This window comes from Channa argus, chromosome 3, assembly GCF_033026475.1.
Source record: "Channa argus isolate prfri chromosome 3, Channa argus male v1.0, whole genome shotgun sequence".
Classification (NCBI taxonomy): domain Eukaryota; kingdom Metazoa; phylum Chordata; class Actinopteri; order Anabantiformes; family Channidae; genus Channa; species Channa argus.
In genome coordinates, this window is record NC_090199.1 from 1,802,808 (window position 1) to 1,821,898 (window position 19,091).

The following is a 19,091-nucleotide window of genomic DNA, read 5'->3' on the forward strand; positions in this document are numbered from 1 at the left end:
TTGTGTAGAGGAAGAAGAGCAGAGGGGAGAGGACATGTTTCTGGGGAGCACCAGTGTGACTTTGTCTAGCAGGGGCCCTGTGAGGTCTTTTAGGTGGTTTAAAGGACTTTAAACAGAGGACGGGTCTAAATAGACTCAGACCAAGCAACACAGGTGTTTGTCAATCAGCTGATGAAGCTGTTTGTCAGACATCTTATCGCTCAGCTGATCATCCTGAGACACAGGAAACACCAAAATCAAACAGAATGTAACGTATGGATTAATATAACGGTCACCTGGTTATTAATATTAAATATTTAACATATCATATTTCAACATAGAGCTGAAGTAGAGACAGTATTACCACATTTAGTATCTTTCAGTAGAATAAACACAGAGACAGGTAGAATCAGTGTCCAACCAGAACATGTAGCCCTCATGTGTCTCTCTACCCTGGATCCTGGGCTGGTCCTGAATCAGTTTCTGACTCTTTTCCCACATGTTTTCTTTTCAAACTTTCATTTCCACATTTGTTTATTTCTGTTTGTTTGAGTGGATCCATCCTGAGTCTGTCTGTCCTTTCTGTCTCCATGCACAGTGTTAATTACAGTTGTTGTGGATTAATAAGTGTTGACCCAATGACACTGCAGAGCAACAACAACTGACCAACTGAAACTGGCCTCATATAATCAGTTCTGGTTCATATCTGTGGATCCATGTTACCAAGCTTATATCAGACAGTCTGTAGAACCTGGAGACCCAGGAGATCCAGCTGTCAGAGAATCTGTCTGCTGTGTCCCCAAGACGTCATTAGCCAGACAAGCTGGGTTCACACCTGTCACATAGACACAACTAAAACAGGTAAAGTCACCTGACTTCATGTTAATAGAGGGGGAGGAGCCACTGGAACTGAAAGTGTTGAGTTAGTTCAGACTCCAGTTAGAGTGGACAGAGCAGGAGGAGGAGAAGTGAAGACTGAGGCAGGGTGAGTGTTAATCCAACATTATTCTCATTTTACTGTCAAAGTCTCTGAGTCACTTTTGTCCCTGTGGACTGTAGAGGACACATCACACACTGTCTACTTGTGTCCAAACAAAGACACTGAGAGAAAAGGAGGAGAATCAAACTGTGTGTGTTACTTTCTGTTGTCTCAGTTTTATGAAGCCAACAGTTTGATTCCTGTGTGAAAAGCAAATCGTGATTGTGTGAATAATAAGATTAAAGCTGAACTAACTCTGCCTGGTTTTATTCCACTGAGCTAATGTGTGTTTGTGTGTGTTACTTCCTGGTGTCTCAGTCTGTCTCAGGGTGGGACTGAAGTGAACAGACGTGTTTGTCCTGATTCCTTTTCTCAGCTCAGTCTCACTGGTTTGTCTCTCAGTCTGACTGAGGTTTAGAAGATGAGTGTTTGTGTGGAGGAAGAGGAGAACAGAGCAGAGTCTGCAGGATCCAGATGTGTGTCTTTGAAGAGGGACCGGTCCAAAGATGATCGTCCTCCAGACTTCAGTCCTGAACCTGGACCCTCAGACACAAAGTAAGAACTGCTCCAAACTGTGAAACCTCCTGATGATCTGCAGCAGCAGCAGTTTGTGTTTAGAGCAACAGAAATGACTTTGATCAGAGAATTTATCAGTGATTGATGTGATCTGAAGAAAAACTTGTTGGTGTTTGCAGAGCTCAGAACCACAGACAGAGAGCAGAGTCTCCAGTGTCCAGCTGTCTGTCTATGAAGAGTGACCGGTCAAAAGATCCTCCACTAAACATCACTCCTGAACCTGGACCCTCAGACACAAAGTAAGAGACAGTTTCTACTGTAAACTGACCTGATGAAGATGATTCATTGAGGACAAAATGTTCTCTTCAAAGATTTATATTCAGGATACAGAACCATTAGTGCAGATACTGGTTCAGACTAAGATGGATCTTAGTCTGGGTTTTATATCCACAAACTACTGATGGTGTTTCTGTAGTAAAACACCTGAGAACCTCCATGTCACAATTTACACTTCAACAAAATCTTCATTTGTCTTTGTCCTGATGTTGAAGTCACTGTTTACAGTCTGAAAGCTGTGACTCATTAGTAAGTGAACCTTTAAATTTAGATCCTCTCCACCATATATTGTTCCTAAAGGTCAAGAACAGACATCTGTGGACAGTTCTCATGGAAAAGTTCTCCGTGGACAAAAAATTGTCAGAAATGTAATCAATTAAATCTTTTTTTAGAATATTTGTTTTACATTTATTGCTTCATTTGATAGTTGACAGTACACAGAGACAGAAAACAGAACAGGAACCATCTGAACTTTTACCTGCTGTGTGTCTGAGACTGGTCTACCACAGTTTGTAGACCACTTCTAAGCTCAGTTCAGACCTAATTAACCCAAGCTGAGCTGCTCACAGTGACTGTAAAACAGTAAAGGACACAATCAGCTCTCTTTAATTGAAGGCTTTTACTGTGAAGGAGCTGCAGGAAGTGTTGAGTTTGTATTAATAACAAACTACAGTCAGATCACTAAAGGTTTAATACAGTCAGACAGGAAAAGCAGTTCATTAGTGTTTCTGAAGCAGGAGAAAAATCCTTTGGATTCCAGACTGATGCTGAACTCAAACAGAAAATTAGCTGCACTTTTACTGTTTCTGTGACCATCTGAGCTTCTACACAGTGTTGGACACAGCTGGAGCTTTTTCATCCACAACCAGCAAATTATTTTACTTCTAAACAAATGTTTTCACAGAGAGAAGAAGAGGACTCATGCTTCTATAGAGGAGCAGCTGTCCTACTGTGCTTTGTGTCAGGACGTCCTGAAGGATCCAGTCTCCACCAGCTGTGGACACTGGTTCTGCAGAGAGTGCGTCAGCTCATACTGGGACCAGTCTGGTTCATCAGGAGACTCCTCCTGTCCCCAGTGTGGAAAAAGATCCAGAACCAGAGCTGGACTGCAGACAGTCAGTCAGAGCAGCTTTGTCCAAAGTAAGACTGAACATCTGTCTGCTGATGTCCTCATTTCTGAAAACAAGACTCACTTTTTTACTCTCACAGTTGTTCTGTGTATTTTCATCATTATCACATGTTCTACAGCACTGAATTGTTTTTGTGTGAGACATAAAAAGAACCAGTGGGTCTTTTTGTTTGGTCTCTCATTGTTTGTTCTTCTTCTGTCAGCAGATGTTGGTCTGCAGGAGGTTTTAGATGAACATAAGATCAGTCTGAGGAGGAGATGTGAATGTGTGACTGAAGGAAGTGATGAAACAGGAAGTGGAACCCTCCTTAACAGGATCTACACTGAGCTCTACATCACAGAGGGACAGAGTGAAGAGGTTAATACCCAACATGAGGTGAGGCAGCTTGAGACAGCTTCCAAGATGAAGACCCTCCATGACAGTCCAGTCAAGGTCCACGACATCTTTAAAGCCTTACCTGACCAACAGAGACGCATCAGAGTGGTTCTGACCAACGGCGTCGCTGGTGTTGGAAAAACCTTCTCGGTGCAGAAGTTCAGTCTGGACTGGGCAGAGGGCTTGGAAAACCAAGATGTCAGTGTGCTGGTTGTGCTTTCGTTCAGGGAGCTGAACTTGATCAAAGATGAGCAGCACAGTCTTCTCACGCTGCTCCATGTTTTCCATCCAACATTACAGAAGGTCACAGCAGAGCAGCTGGCTGTCTGTAAACTTTTGTTCATCTTTGACGGCCTGGATGAAAGCAGATGTTCACTGGATTTCAACAACAGTGAGGTTGTGTCTGATGTCACACAGAAGTCATCAGTTGACGTGCTGCTGACAAACCTCATCAACGGGAATCTGCTTCCCTCGGCTCTGGTCTGGATAACTTCCAGACCTGCAACAGTCAATCAGATCCCTCCTACGTGTGTTGACAGGGTAACAGAAGTACGAGGCTTCACTGACGCCCAGAAGGAGGAGTACTTCAGGAGGAGGTTCAGTGATGAAGAGCTGTCCAGCAGAATCATCTCCCACATCAAGACATCCAGGAGCCTCCACATCATGTGTCACATCCCAGTCTTCTGCTGGATCACTGCCACAGTTCTGGAGCACATGTTAACTACACAGCAGAGAGGAGAGCTGCCCAAGACCCTGACTGACATGTACTCACACTTCCTGCTGGTTCAGACCAAGAGGAAGAAGAACAAATATGATGAGGGACATGAGACCAGTTCACAGGAGCTGACGGAGGCTGACAGGGAAGTTCTTCTGAAGCTGGGGAGGCTGGCGTTTGAACATCTGGAGAAAGGAAACATCATGTTCTACCAAGAAGACCTGGAGCAGTGTGGTCTTGATGTCACAGAGGCCTTGGTGTACTCAGGAGTTTGTACAGAGATCTTCAAAAGAGAGAGTGTGATCTTCCAGAAAACAGTCTACTGCTTTGTTCATCTGAGCATCCAGGAGTTTCTGGCTGCAGTTTACTTCTTCCACTGTTACACCAACAGGGAGAAAAAGGTACTGGAGAGTTACCTAAAAAGCTTCAAACAAAGCGCTTCAAAACCAGACTTTGTTTTAGAGAAGATTTCTATGTTTTTTAGAAACAGTGATACCTATGTTCCTCCCCTGAATGACTTCCTTAGTGGAGTCATGGAGAAATCTCTCCAAAGTCAAAATGGTCACCTGGACCTGTTTGTTCGCTTCCTTCATGGCCTCTCTATGGAGTCCAACCAGAGACTCTTAAGAGGACTGCTGGGTAAAAAGGAGAACACTCTAGAAAACATCCAGACCATCATCAACAACCTGAAGGAGATGAACATTTATAAAATGTCTCCGGACAGAAGCATCAACATCTTCCACTGTCTGATGGAGATGAAGGACCACTCAGTACATCAGGAGATCCAAGAGTTCCTGAAGTCAGAGAACAGATCAAAGAAACTCTCTGAGATCCACTGCTCAGCTCTGGCCTACATGCTGCAGATGTCAGACGAGGTTCTGGATGAGTTGGACCTGAAGAAGTACAACACATCAGAGGAGGGACGACGGAGACTGATCCCAGCTGTGAGGAACTGCAGAAAGGCTCAGTAAGTTTAATGTCAAGATGTCTTATTGAATTCTTTATTTTTCTGTCCAGAGAGTCTGATGTCAAAACACAGTGACATGTCAAATCCTGCTAAAGACAATTCAGTACCAGTGAGATATTCTAGTCTCACATGTCGTCAACTAAGGACAGTGGAGACAGTGACTAGTTTTCCCAAACACACACAGAAGTCTCAGAGTGAGCAGAGACAACAATTCACCTCACTGTGAACCCTGAGTCTCTGTCAGGAGACAAAACTGGAAATCTCATGTCCTCATGTACTGATACATGTCCTAAAGGACATCTGACACAATCAATGACCTGTGATCCATAAAATTCCACCACAACCTGATGAAGCTGAAGCCTCAGTGTTAAAGACAAACACTTACACACACATATAGAATAGAAAAACGGAGACTACAGGTTTACAGACTACAGGACGACATCCTCCCTCATGTAGAATGAATCCAACATCCACCTCATAATCCTCATTCAGTTAAATGTTTGACTTTGAATAGTTTAGTTCCCAACAATGCACATGTGTCCACTCAATTTAAACAAGTCTAAGATTAGTCACCTCCCACCCCCAGACAATAATACCAGACTAAAATCTCACAGGTTAGATATGGTTCAAGTTTTAACAATAAACATTTCAAATTTGATATTGTTTCTCATCACAGACTTTCTGGCTGTGGACTCTCAGAGACTCACTGTGAAGTTGTGGCCTCAGCTCTAAACTCCAACCCCTCCCATCTGAGAGAACTGGATCTGAGTAGAAACAACCTGCAGGATTCAGAAGTGAAGCTGTTGTCTGCTGGACTGGAGAGTCCACAATGTAGACTGGAGACTCTGAGGTCAGACAGCAGCTGTGCTGTGAGATCCACTATAGTGACATTTCAAATGTGTGAGGACAAAGTTCCTCCTCTCTGTCTCTGTCCAGTGTTTGAAGACAGACACAGAAAAACCTTAGTTTGAAGGTTTGATCATTAAGAGCAGACAAGAGGTTGAAGTTTGTGTTTAGCAGAGTTTAGACACTAACATTTCATGATCAGATTGTTGCTTCTGTCTTCACAAAGACAACATGGAATGTCCACATGAAAAAGAAGAAAGACACAAATATATTGTTGAACAATCCTGAGAGAAAATCCTGATCTCAGCTCTGATCAGATGATGAAACATTGATGGTGTCAAACAGGAACTTTGTTTCTAAACTTTTGCCACCATTGATTAGGACAAATCTGATTGTTACTAATGATTTGATCCACATCTTTGATTCTTTATTCAGATTGTTTGACTGCAGTTTGTCAAAGATCAGCTGTGATTCTCTGGTCTCAGCTCTGAAGTCCAACCCCTCCCATCTGAGAGAACTGGACCTGAGTCAAAACAACAACCTGCAAGATTCAGGAGTGAAGCTTCTGTGTGGTTTTCTGGAGAGTCCACACTGTAGACTGGAGACTCTGAGGTCAGTTCACTGACTGATACTGTTGGAGATTTTCTGTGTTTCATGAAGAACTTGTGACTGTGTGATGTGGTTTTTCTTTAGGGGACCAGCCAGGTCTCTGTCCTGACATTTCAGATTGTGATAGAAGTCAGTTTGGTTTATTTAGTCGACCTTCACAAAGGAAACAGGTTTAAACAATCAGACTTAACATTCAGCCTGTAGCTGCACTGAATGAACAGAAAACACTGAAACCAAACAAAGACAACAGACACATTTTTAAACTATCATCTTCACATATTGAACCAAAACTGATCCTAAAGTCTTTATCAACAGTCCAGCAAAAACCAAGAATGGCTCCAAGTCCAAAAGTCCATTCAGGGTTTTTCTTTTCGAGTCGATTGTCTCGATTTGACATTTCTGCTCAACATTTAGCAAAGTTTTCATGAAATCATCTGTAATTTGGGATGAAGAGTTTTAGTTTTGCTGATCTGCAGGACAGAGACCAGAACCAAGCAAGACCTTTATACTGGATCAGTTCTGGTTCTTTAAAGTTTGATCCATTTCACTGATGAGTCAAAGTATTGTAGGAAGTTTTGAGTCTGTCAGATGTGATTTGATGTTTGTCTGATAATTCCAGAGGTGAGTGAGGTGAGCAGCATGTTCTGAATCAGTGCTGACATGAATAGGTGTATGAATGTTGTGCTGACATTTGGATGATGTCTGTAGAAGTCTGACATTCTGATGATCCACAATAACACAAGGACAAAGTCCCTCTAACACCATTGATTAGGACAAATCTGATTGTTACTAATGATTTGATCCACATCTTTGATTCTTCATTCAGATTGATGTACTGCAGTTTGTCAAAGATCAGCTGTGATTCTCTGGTCTCAGCTCTGAAGTCCAACCCCTCCCATCTGAGAGAACTGGACCTGCGTGAAAACAGTAACCTGCAGGATTCAGGAGTGAAGCTGCTGTGTGGTTTTCTGGAGAGTCCACACTGTAGACTGGAGACTCTGAGGTCAGTTCACTGATTGTTACTGTTGGAGATTTTCTGTGTTTCATGAACAACTTGTGACTGTGTGATGTGGTTTTTCTTTAGGGGACCAGCCAGGTCTCTGTGCTGACATTTCAGATTGTGATAGAAGTCAGTTTGGTTCATTTAGTCGACCTTCACAAAGGAAACAGGTTTAAACAATCAGACTTAACATTCAGCCTGTAGCTGCACTGAATGAACAGAAAACACTGAAACCAAACAAGGACAATAGACACATTTTTAAACTATCATCTTCACATATTGAACCAAAACTTTATCAACAGTCCAACAAAAACCAAGAATTTACCTTTGGAAATTCTGGGAACCACAACTAGGCCTGAGCGAAGTAGTCTACTGGGATGATATGATGCTATGAGGTCTTCTATATATGATGGAGCCTGACCATTCAGAGCTTTATATGTAAGAAGCAGGGTTTTAAATTCTATTCTAGATTTAATGGGAAGCCAATGGAGAGAAGCTAGTGAAGGTGAAATATGATCTCTCTTGCTAGTTCCAGTCAGCACTCTTGCTGCAGCATTTTGGATTAATTGCAGGCTCTTTAGTTACTGGGGCATCCTGAAAGTAGGGAATTACAGTAGTCCAACCTAGAAGTAACAAATGCATTGACCAGTTTTTCAGCATCACTTTGAGACAGTATGCTCCTAATTTTGGCAATGTTCCGTAGGTGGAAAAAGGCTGTTCTAGAGATTTGTTTTATATGTGACTTAAAGGACAGATCCTGATCAAAAATAACTCCAAGGTTCCTTGCAGTAGTACTGGAGGCCAGACTTATGCCATCTAGAGTAACAATATGGTTGGACATCATGTCTCTGAGATTTTTGGGTCCAAATAATATGACTTCAGTTTTGTCTGAGTTTAAAAGTAAAAAATTGTGGGACATCCAGGCCTTTATGTCTTGTAGGCTTGAAGCTTTATTAACTGATTATTTTCATCTGGTTCCATAGATAAATATAGCTGGGTATCATCAGCATAGCAGTGGAAATTTATGGAGTGTTTTCTAATAATGTTGCCTAAAGGAGACATATATAAAGTAAAAGGTATTGGTCCTAACACAGAGCCTTTTACCAGAGCTGTTTCTGTACTATGATGGACTCTAAATTCCAACTAAACGTCTTCAAAAAAAATAATTCCTGTAGGTGGTCGCATAATTGTTTTGCAACTACTTTTTTAAGGTTTTTAGAAATAAAGGGGAGATTAATAGATGTTTGATTACAGCAACTTTATAGGCCTTTGGTACATATCCAGTTTTTAAAAATGGATTGATCAAATCTAATATGAATGTGTCTATTAAAGATAAAACATATGTCAGGACAGAATCTAAAAGACAGGTTGTTAGTTTTGAATAAGCTATAGTTAAAGTTAGCTAAGCAAGATCTATGGGATGCTGTTCTGGCATCACGGAGAGCTTTTTTATACATTATTAAAGTGTTTTTCCGAGCTAAGCGGGATTCTTCTAAATTAGTGGAAAACCACTTCCTTTCTAACTTTTGTGACACCTTTTGTGAATTGTACAATGGAGGTCATCTCCTCTGATTCACTGCTCTGTTTTTTAGAGGGGCAACAGTATGTAGTATCATATGCAGTGAGGCTGCAGAATCAGCAACTAGATAATCGACTTGTACACGAGTAAAATAAAGATGGCTACTCACCATTGTATTGACACATGGTGGTGAAAATGATGAAGAAATAATTTCTTTAAATTTGTTCACAGCATTTTCAAATAAACATTTGCTGTAGTGCAATTTATTTCTGCTATATAGTCCGTTATTGTAAATTCAAATGTTGTTAAAAAATGGTCAGACAGACGAGAGTTGTGAGGAAATATTGTTAAATTATCAGTTTCAATTCCATACGTAAGGACAAGGTCTAACGTGTGACTAAAACAGTGAGTGGGTTTATTTACATTTTGGGAAAAACCAATTGAATTTAATAATGAATGAAATGCAGTGCTCAGGCAGTTACTGTCAGCATCTACATGAGTGTTAAAGTCACCCACTATAATGACTTTATCTGTACTAAGGTCTAGGAATTATTGATAAGCTACAATGGAACATTGCTGCTACTCCTCCACCTCAGTCTGTGCTTCTAGGAACATGATCATTAATATGACTCATTTAAACTGACATATTCTTCCTGCTGCAACCAAGTTTCATTGAGACAAAATAAATCGAATTGATGATCATTTATCAAGTCATTTACTAACAGAGATTTAGAAGAGAGAGATCTGATATTTAATAATCCACATTTAATAGTTTTGGGGTTTTGTTCTGTAAGAGGAGTAGTCTTAACTTTTATTAGGTTATTATGATTAACTCCTCTTGTTGTCATATTTACTTTATGTAATTTAGGTCGGGGAACAGACACAGTCTCTATAGGTATGTGGGAGTTGTGGGGGGGTGACGGTTGTAAGGACACTGCAGAGAGGCGTGTAGGACTGGATCTCTGCATCCTAGGCTCAACTCTGGATTGTCATACTTTTGGTTGTTTAATAAAACCAGCCATATTTCTGGATAAGAAAGCTGCACCATCTAAAGTAGGATGGATGCCATCTCTCCTAATCAGCCTAGGTTTTCCCCAAAAACGTTTCCAATTGTCTATGTAGCCCACATCGTTTGCTGGACACCACCTAGACAGCCAGCGGTTGAATGACGACATGCGGGTGAACATGTCGTCACTGGTCAGATTTGGCAGGGGACCAGAGAAAATTACGGAGTCCGACATTGTTTTTGCAAAGTTACACACCGATTCAACTTTCATTTTAGTGACCTCCGATTGTGTGATCGGGCGTCATTAACTCCCATGTGAATAATAATATTACTGTATTTACGTTTATCTTTAGCCAGGAGTTTCAAATATGATTCAACGTCTCCCGCTCTGGCTCCAGGAAGACATTTGACTACGGCCGCTGGAGTCTCTAACTTTACGTTTCTGAACATAGGGTGACATATAAGAGTGGAGGTAGAAGCACTCAGGTGGACGACATCTTGTGTAGATGTTGTAATCTGAAAGAGATCAGTGACTGTAAAGTGTTGGTAGGGGAGAGTGTAGCCAGACAACACAGGATGGTGGTGTGTAAAATGACTCTGGTGGTGAAGAGGACAAAGGCAGAGCAGAGGACGAAGTGGTGGAAGTTGAAAAAGGAAGAATGTTGTGTAGTTTTCAGGGAGCAACTAAGACAGACTCTGGGTGGTCAGGAAGGACTTCCAGATGAATGGACCACTACAGCTAATGTGATCAGGGAGAAAGGTAGGAGGGTACTTGGTCAAGTGGATAAGGAAACTTGGTGGTGGAACGAGGAAGTTCAGGAGTGTATACAGAGAAAGAGATTAGTTAAGAAGAAGTGGGACACTGAGAGGACTGAAGAGAGTAGACAGGAGCACAGGGAGATACAGCGTAAGGTGAAGGTAGAGGTGGCAAAGGCCAAACAAAGAGCATATGAGGACTTGTATGTTAAGTTGGACACTAAAGAGGGAGAGGTGGATTTGTACAGGTTGGCCAGACAAAGAGATAGAGATGTGAAGGATGTGCAGCAGGTTAGTGTGATTAAAGATAAGGATGGAAATGTATTGACAGGTGCCAGGAGTGTGATGGGAAGATGGAAGGAGAAGTACAGAGAAGGTCAGAGGGAGTTGCATTGTGTCTTCGTAGATTTAGAGAAAGCGTATGACAGGGTGCCGAGAGAGGAGCTGTGGTATTGTATGAGGACGTCTGGAGTGGCAGAGAAGTATGTTAGAGTGCTGCAGGACATGTATGAGAGCTGTAAGATCGTGGTGAGGTGCTGTAGGTGTGACAGAGGAGTTCAAGGTGGAGGTGGGTCTGCATCAAGGATCGGCTCTGAGCCCCTTCTTGTTTGCTCTGGTGATGGACAGACTGACAGATGAGGTTAGACAGGAATCTCCATGGACTATGATGTTTGCAGATGACATTGTGATTTGTAGTGAGAGCAGGGAGCAGGTGGAGGAAAATCTAGAGAGGTGGAGGTCTGCTCTGGAAAACAGAGGAATGAAGCTTAGCCGCAGTAAGACAGAATACATGTGTGTGAATGAGAGGGACCCAGGTGGAACAGTGAGGTTACAGGGAGCAGAGGTGAAGAAGGTGCAGGACTTCATGAGAGAAGAGGACGCAGAGGACAGGGTTAGATGGAGGAACATGATTGGCCAAAGTGAAAGGAAAAGAAGAAGATGATGTAATTTGGGATGAAAAGAGTTTTAGTTTTGCTGATCTGCAAGACAGAGACCAGGACCAAGCAAGACGTCTTTACTGGATCAGTTCTGGTTCTTTAAAGTTTGATCCATTTCACTGATGAGTCAAAGTATTGTAGGAAGTTTTTAGTCTGTCATATATGATTTGATGTTTGTCTGATAATTCCAGAGGTGAGTGAGGTGAGCAGCATGTTCTGAATCAGTGCTGACATGAATAGGTGTATGAATGTTGTGCTGGCATTTGGATGATGTCTGTAGAAGTCTGACATTCTGATGATCCACAATAACACAAGGACAAAGTCCCTCTAACACCATTGATTAGGACAAATCTGATTGTTACTAATGATTTGATCCACATCTTTGATTCTTTATTCAGATTGAGGAGCTGCAGTTTGTCAGAGATCAGCTGTGATTCTCTGGTCTCAGCTCTGAAGTCCAACCCCTCCCATCTGAGACAACTGGACCTGAGCTACAACAAGCTGCAGGATTCAGGAGTGAAGCTGCTGTGTGGTTTTCTGGAGAGTCCACACTGTAGACTGGAGACTCTGAGGTCAGAGGTGTTTCTCAACAACACTAACAGTTTTTCATCTCATTAGTTCAATTCTTTACAAGGAAAAGAGACTCGTGATTGTAAGAAAACTGAATGAATTAAAGTACAATTTGTTTGTTTTTTTTATTTTCATGTGTGACACTATAAAGTGTCTAAAGCAAATGAAAAGAAGTCTGAGAAGTTGAATCCATTTTCAGCAGTAAAGTCTTTCATATGAAACACAGTGTAAATCTCAGCAACAGCAGCACAGAGACAGAGAGGAAATGATGTTTCCAGATGTTTGAAGTATCTTTAGTGGCGTCTGATTTGTCTCCATCAGCAGGTGACACTTGAACCTGTGCATGATGCTTCCTGTCAGACAATGATGTCACTTTGTGTAGAGACACAACCAGTAACCAGGAGCAGAAATGTGACACTGCAGACATGTTTGTACAGAAAGGTACTAGGTTCCATTTAGGATCAGAGAAGAGAACATCCAACATCTGATCCAGGAGGAAGCAGAGCTCACTGACATTAGTTATTTCACCAATAATGGTCAGTTTGGAATTTGAGACAAATATTTGACATTTGACATCAGATTCAACAGAATTGTTCAGATTTAGAGAAACGGAAGATGAATTAAAGAAACAAGATTCAGTCTCTGAATCCAACACGTCTGATTTTATACTAATTCCAGAGGTGAGTGAGGTCAGCAGCATGTTCTGAATCAGTGCTGACATGAATAGGTGTATGAATGTTGTGCTGACATTTGGATCATGTCTGTAGAAGTCTGACATTCTGATGATCCACAATAACACAAGGACAAAGTCCCTCTAACACCATTGATTAGGACAAATCTGATTGTTACTAATGATTTGATCCACATCTTTGATTCTTTATGCAGATTGAGGAAATGCAGTTTGTCAGAGATCAGCTGTGATTCTCTGGTCTCAGCTCTGAAGTCCAACCCCTCTCATCTGAGAGACCTGGACCTGAGTTTGAATGAACTGCAGGATTCATCAGTGAAGCTTCTGTCTGATCTTGTGGAGAGTCCACACTGTAGACTGGAGACTCTGAGGTCAGTAGAGGGTTGGAGTGAGTCCATGCTGCTTTCAGCAGTATTATACTAAACCCAGTTAGTATCAAAGCAAAGATCCAGTTTTTCCTGTAAAGCTCCAAGTTCCTTTGTACAGACCAGAACCTCAGCTAAAGTCCAGTCCTCACATGTGTCTCTGTCCTTCTGTCTTTAACTAACTTGTTGCACATGTTTTCAGTGACAGCCTCCATGTTGATTTGTCAGCTGATATTTCAAAAGCAGAGAACTTGTTCATCAACACACAGTGACTGTGTGTTTCAATCCATCACTAAAGTGTTTGTGCAGTAATGAAGCCTTCAGGACTCTCAGCACTTTATTTCCACTGTGGACTGGAGTGAAATGTGCAGAGGAAACAGACTTGATGCTAAAAGTCTCTGCAGGTCTGTGAGCTTCCAGCTCAGTGTGTTCACTCCAATACATTAACATGAGCTGAAAGGAAGCTGGCTACACTACACAGCTGCTCCACTTGTGCTCTGAACAGGACTGAAGTCCCTGCTGCTCTTTCTACTGATGCTGATGAAGTGAGTCTCTGCAAACACTCACTGATCTCCTCTCTTCTCTCTCATTCTCTCTACAGGTGGAAGTGGTGATTTCTAAAGGACCAGGACTGTACATGTATGTAAAGCAGAGAACTGCTCTGAGAGCGGCTCCACTGTCAGAGACAATGTCAAGTCCACCATCATCCCTGTGTGTTTCTCTGGATCTGACAGAGGATCAGCAGTGGATCTGAATCTGCTTTGCTGCTGCTCTGTCCTTCTACACTGAGACTCCTCCACCTGGATTTGACTTTGTCTTTTTTGATTCCTTCAGATCTGCTGAAGCCAAAGTGACTCTTTGATGACAACACAACAACATTTGGTGTCATTTCAGCAGGACACAGGCTGCTTCAGTGACTGAACTAGTGGAAAGTCTGTTTCTTCCTGTGTTGCAGCTCCACACTGTGGAATTGGGGAGAATTGCTGTTTTTATTAGATTAAATATATACATTTCAGTTTCCTTCTGACGAAAAACTGCATATTTATCCAGAATGAGATTGAATTTACACAGTGAAAAAAATAAAGATAGATTCTTTAAATTTTCGTTTTGTTTCGAATTTTCAAATATGGTGAGAAAAACTCGACGACTGTGACGCAATGAAGCTTCGTTTGTGGTAGTCAGTTGACTTTTTTGTGCAATGACATTGACATTGTTTTAAGTGGTTTCAGTCAAGATTCATCTACCTGAGCTGCTCCTTAGATATTATTGATGACATAATCAAAATGATTTACCAAAATAATTTCAGTTTTAGCTGGAAACATATGCATCATTATATCAAAAAGCGACATCATTAGGTCATGTAATTTTTCACTAAAATATGATTTTGAGATTTTCTGCCAATAAAGTTATCAAAGGTTCATCAGCTAATTCCTCCAGAATGGGTTAGAGTTAGGGTTTGTTACCGGGTTTCCCCCATCCCAGGGCAACACTGTTATTCTCACGGTCGTAGACCGGTTCTCAAAAATGGTCCATTTCTTTCCCCTTCTTGGTCTACCTACGGCCAAAGAAACCGCTGAAGTCCTCGTAAGACACGTTTCAGAAAACATGGGCTCCCCCGTGACATCGTCTCCGACCATGGCCCCCAGTTCATTTCTAAATTCTGGAGAGAGTTTTTTAGGTTGCTTGGAGTTATTATCAGTCTCTCCTCAGGCTTTCACCCCCGATCTAACGGCCAGACCGAGAGACTGAATCAGAACCTGGAGACCGGACTCCGGGTTCTCTGTTCCCGGGAGCCGTCCTCCTGGTCCCAGAACTTGACCTGGGTAGAGTACGCTCATAATACTTTACCATCAGCGTCCTCATGGTTGACTCCCTTCCAGGTAGTTTATGGTTATCTTCCACCACTATTGGAATTCATGAATTAACTTCTTTGGTTCCCTCCACACAGGCTTCCGTACGGTGCTGTCGGCTGGCCTGGAGGAGGGCTTGTGCCACTCTGATCCGGACTTCCGAGACTTATAAGAGACCTGCCGACAGACGCCGAAACCGTGCTCCACTCCGTCAGGTGGGCCAGTGAGTGTGGCTCACCGCGGCGGACATTCCCCTTCGTGTCGAGAGCCGGAAGCTGGCTCCCTGCTTCATCGGTCCTTTCCCCATAGCCAAAGTCATGAACCCTGTGGCAGTTAGACTGAGTCTCCCCACGTCGCTCAGAATCCATCTCACTTTTCATGTCTCCCGCATTAAACCTGTTGTCTCCAACTTTCTCCGTCAACGGCCTGCTGAAGTCGAGAGGACCAGAGAGGCCGGGCTGTTCAATATCTGGTAGACTGGGAGGGGTATGGTCGCGAGGAGCGCTTCTGGGAGCCGCTCGGTCTATTCTGGATCCTGGTTTAGTCTCTCGGTTTCATCGCGACCATCCTGAGCAGCCTGGTGGGCCGTCGTGAGACGTCCGTTGGGGGGGGGGTCTGTCACGGCCGTGAGTCTGATTCGTGTTGCCTTGGTGATCGGTACTCTTTTCTCCTCACCCTGTTTCCCAATTAGTCTCATTCCGTTCACCTGTTGCTTCCCCTTATATTCTCCGCTCACCTGTCACTCTCTGCCAGATCGTCTTTCCTACATTCCCGGTGTCAAGTCTGCATCTGGTTCTGGAAAGTCTTCGCTAAAAAGTTTTGTCTCAGTTTTTGTTTGTTCCATGATTTCTGTGTTAACTTTTGGAAAGCCTGGTTTTTGGTGATACTTTGTGTCTGGCCTGTATGATGACTGCGTCCCAGGGGACGTTTTGTTTTTCTGATCCTGTTTTTTATGAACGCGTTTGAACCTTTGGTTGCTACTGGATGAAATTGTTATCGAGAAGAAGGTTTTTGTTTCTATTTTTTCATATCAGGGTCCGAGTGATTTTCAGCTCCCGTGTGTCATTTCTGTAGTAACGTCCCCAGTTGTCACTTTGTCTTTTAGTTTTGTACTTTGTTCGAGTCTTCCAGTTTTGCACTCCTGGTTTCTGCCAGCTGTCCTCTCCTACCTTACCTGGTCCTCGCCGCAGCTACGCATATCCGTTCACTGTCAGGTCTCTCATCCTGTTATTTTCTCCCAGAGTTATTTTTTTGTCACTCACCTCTGTCTCCTTCCCTACTGCTTCCCGACCACCTCCGCCGTCCTCTCCGGTTGCTAGTCTCCTCCCCCAGTTCCTCTATTCCCCTCAAAAATGAACTGCTTGCCCTCCGAGTCCTCTGCGTTCTGCTCTTTTCTTGGTCCATTCCTAAGACCCTCATGTGAGGGCAGGGAATTAAAACAGGTTAGAACCCCAACACACATATTGTTATTTAACCCCATTGTATCTTAGTTCATATTCTACACTTTTCTTTTGGCACATTTGATTTGCTAGTTTACCTTATTTTGAGACATCTGCACTTCAGTCTTCTGCACACAGACAAACACAGTGAACTTTGATGTGTTGTTACTGATGTTCGCCACAAGAGGGAGACGGCCTTTAGCAAATGTTTCTGTCCAGAGTTTACACACTGTCATAGTGATGGGCGATACCAGTGATTTCAGATTCGATCCGATACCAAGTAATACCTTGGCTAGTATCGCGATATCGATCCGATCCGATATCCAGAGTGTTATGTTAATTCTGTCATCTGATCACGATGAAACACAATCACGTGAGCCCTTACAGGGAATAATTAAAAACATTAAAACGACAGCAAAATCAATGTTCAATGTTCTATTGGCATTTTTAACATTTTCATTATTTTAAATAAAACATGCTGTTGCATGTTAATACGTTCTGACTTATCTCCATGACAACAGCATGACACTTTCTTTATCAGGTGAACAGTTTATGTCACTTGATATCCATGACTCGCCCTCATCTACATGTATGTCTTATATACCCATCGGTATTTCCTTCCCTTTGTTTAAAACCAATTATAGATTAGACACACTTTGCCTATTTCTATAATTCTCTGGAAACAGACCGTTCGTAGCGAAATAGTCCGTGAATAAAAATGATATATTTCGGTCCGAAATGCTGCCTGTGTTTGGAGCCGCCAGCCGGCTGAGCACGTGTCGAAGAAGTTTAGTTGAAGATTGTGGATCATAGGGCGGATCGGCGGAAGGAAAAGTAGTTCCTATGCGGTGCATCACAAATAATATACAAATTGATGTAGAAGGAGCAGAAAACATTCGGATATGACTGCAGAGAAAATATGAATAAATAAACAGAAAATATCGATATTTTAACTTGAGAATCAATATTTAAAAATTGGCCGTCAAGATCGAAATATGGATTTCTTGGTATCAATGCGCCCATCACTAACTGTCATATAGCGCTGAGACGAGACACGAGACAGAACGATGTTAACAACAGTGAACTGTTTGTCTGTAATTTTGCAGTAAAGAGAGAGGAACCACAAGATCCTGTCTGCTTGTTTTGTCTAGTGTGCTACAACATTTGGTGGCCCGTACGGGGATCAGCTGTGCTACTGAGAAGACGGTGTGAGGTTGCAGAGGCAACACAAACGAAATGGCGCTGGAGCAACGGCAAGACCAGTTGAGTGAGACCCTGGTATCTCTTAGGTTTGAACAGCTACAAGAGGTGTGTTTGCAAGCAAAAATCTCCACTGACGAACAGTCCAAACAGCACACGCTGATCAGGTTGATAACCGAAGCAGCAGAAATAGCTGTTGAAGAAGAGGAAGTGGTTCATGAGTTTTTGGTCCACTTATTAACAAATGCTAAAGAGGTGAAGGAAAGAGGTGATCAAGCACAGGGGACAGCGGCTACGGCAAGCAAAGATGCTGCTATGTTGGCCAGCTTACAAGAACAATATGCAGAACTACAACTGAGTTTTCAGACCTCTACCAAGAAACTTGAGGAGGAAATGTTGAAGCTAACTAACAGAATAACTAATCAGCAACAAAGTCATGCTTCCCCTCACCAACCAGCCTTGTCCACAGTTACACAGTCACCTGAAGTAACTCTTCGGAGGGAGTTCAAAATTAATGGACAGATTGGAGAAAGAGGGCAGAGGGACAAGCTGTCTTATTCTAATCTCATCCACCAGATTGACATGGGACTAAAGAAAAACCATAGTGAGGCGGAAATTATTGAGGCAGTGGTCCGAGCTGTAAGCCCCGGGTTGAACCTGATATGCTGGAGATTAAAACAGACCTCACTCTTTCCCAGCTGCGCATTGAGCTGGTTCAGATTCAGTTTCTGAGAGCGGTGCAGACGGGGCTAATTAGTGACAGTGTGAAATATCAGCTCAAAAACTATCTGGATGACCCAGCCGTCACTGATGACATGTTGATTGCAAAAACAAATGAAGAGCAGTTGGTGGTGAAGAACAGTTCTCCTCCATGCCCACCAAAATTAAAATGCAAAAAACACCACCAGCAACCACTCAAATGGAAGCTGAACTGCTGGATACAATCAAACAACTGAAAGAAGAGATGGAAGAAATAAAAAAAGTTATCCATGGGTGTCGTAAGCCTCCAGTACAGCAACGAGTAAGCAGCGAACGTAGCTGCAGAAAATGTCAGGACAACAAAAAAGGAGAACAGTGTGACAATTGCTTCAAATGTGGGCAAAGCGGTCACTTATCCCGTGGGTGTAGGACGAGGAGGAGCACGGAAAGAAAACCAGGACAGGTAGAAATGTCAGCTAGCACTGCAACACCAACACCATCAGCAGACAAGAAAAGTAAGCCATCTGGAGATGTTTACAAGCTGATTGATGACAGTATCCAAGGTTTAGAGAACAAACGGGATGTTAGAGCACAAGACATTGGATCACA

General features: G+C 42.6%; 1 protein-coding gene across 10 annotated transcripts in view; it reads left to right on the forward strand.

The window, feature by feature from the left end:
* The first annotated feature begins 859 nt into the window (after positions 1-859).
* The window catches only part of LOC137124442 (NACHT, LRR and PYD domains-containing protein 12-like), a 59,789-nt gene continuing 41,557 nt past the window's right edge, over positions 860-19,091 (forward strand). For 6 of the 10 annotated variants that reach the window (XM_067499444.1, XM_067499450.1, XM_067499448.1 and 3 more), the window contains exons 1-9: positions 884-964; positions 1,277-1,513; positions 1,654-1,773; positions 2,715-2,950; positions 3,143-4,997; positions 5,674-5,847; positions 6,279-6,455; positions 7,279-7,455; positions 12,070-12,243. In XM_067499444.1, coding sequence (XP_067355545.1) covers positions 1,380-1,513; positions 1,654-1,773; positions 2,715-2,950; positions 3,143-4,997; positions 5,674-5,847; positions 6,279-6,455; positions 7,279-7,455; positions 12,070-12,243 — 3,047 coding nt within the window. In that variant the 5' untranslated portion in view covers positions 884-964; positions 1,277-1,379. Of the gene's footprint in view, positions 965-1,276; positions 1,514-1,653; positions 1,774-2,714; positions 2,951-3,142; positions 4,998-5,673; positions 5,848-6,278; positions 6,456-7,278; positions 7,456-12,069; positions 12,244-19,091 lie in introns of all 10 variants that reach the window. The other 4 variants (XM_067499445.1, XM_067499446.1, XM_067499447.1 and 1 more) reach the window with 4 other exon arrangements.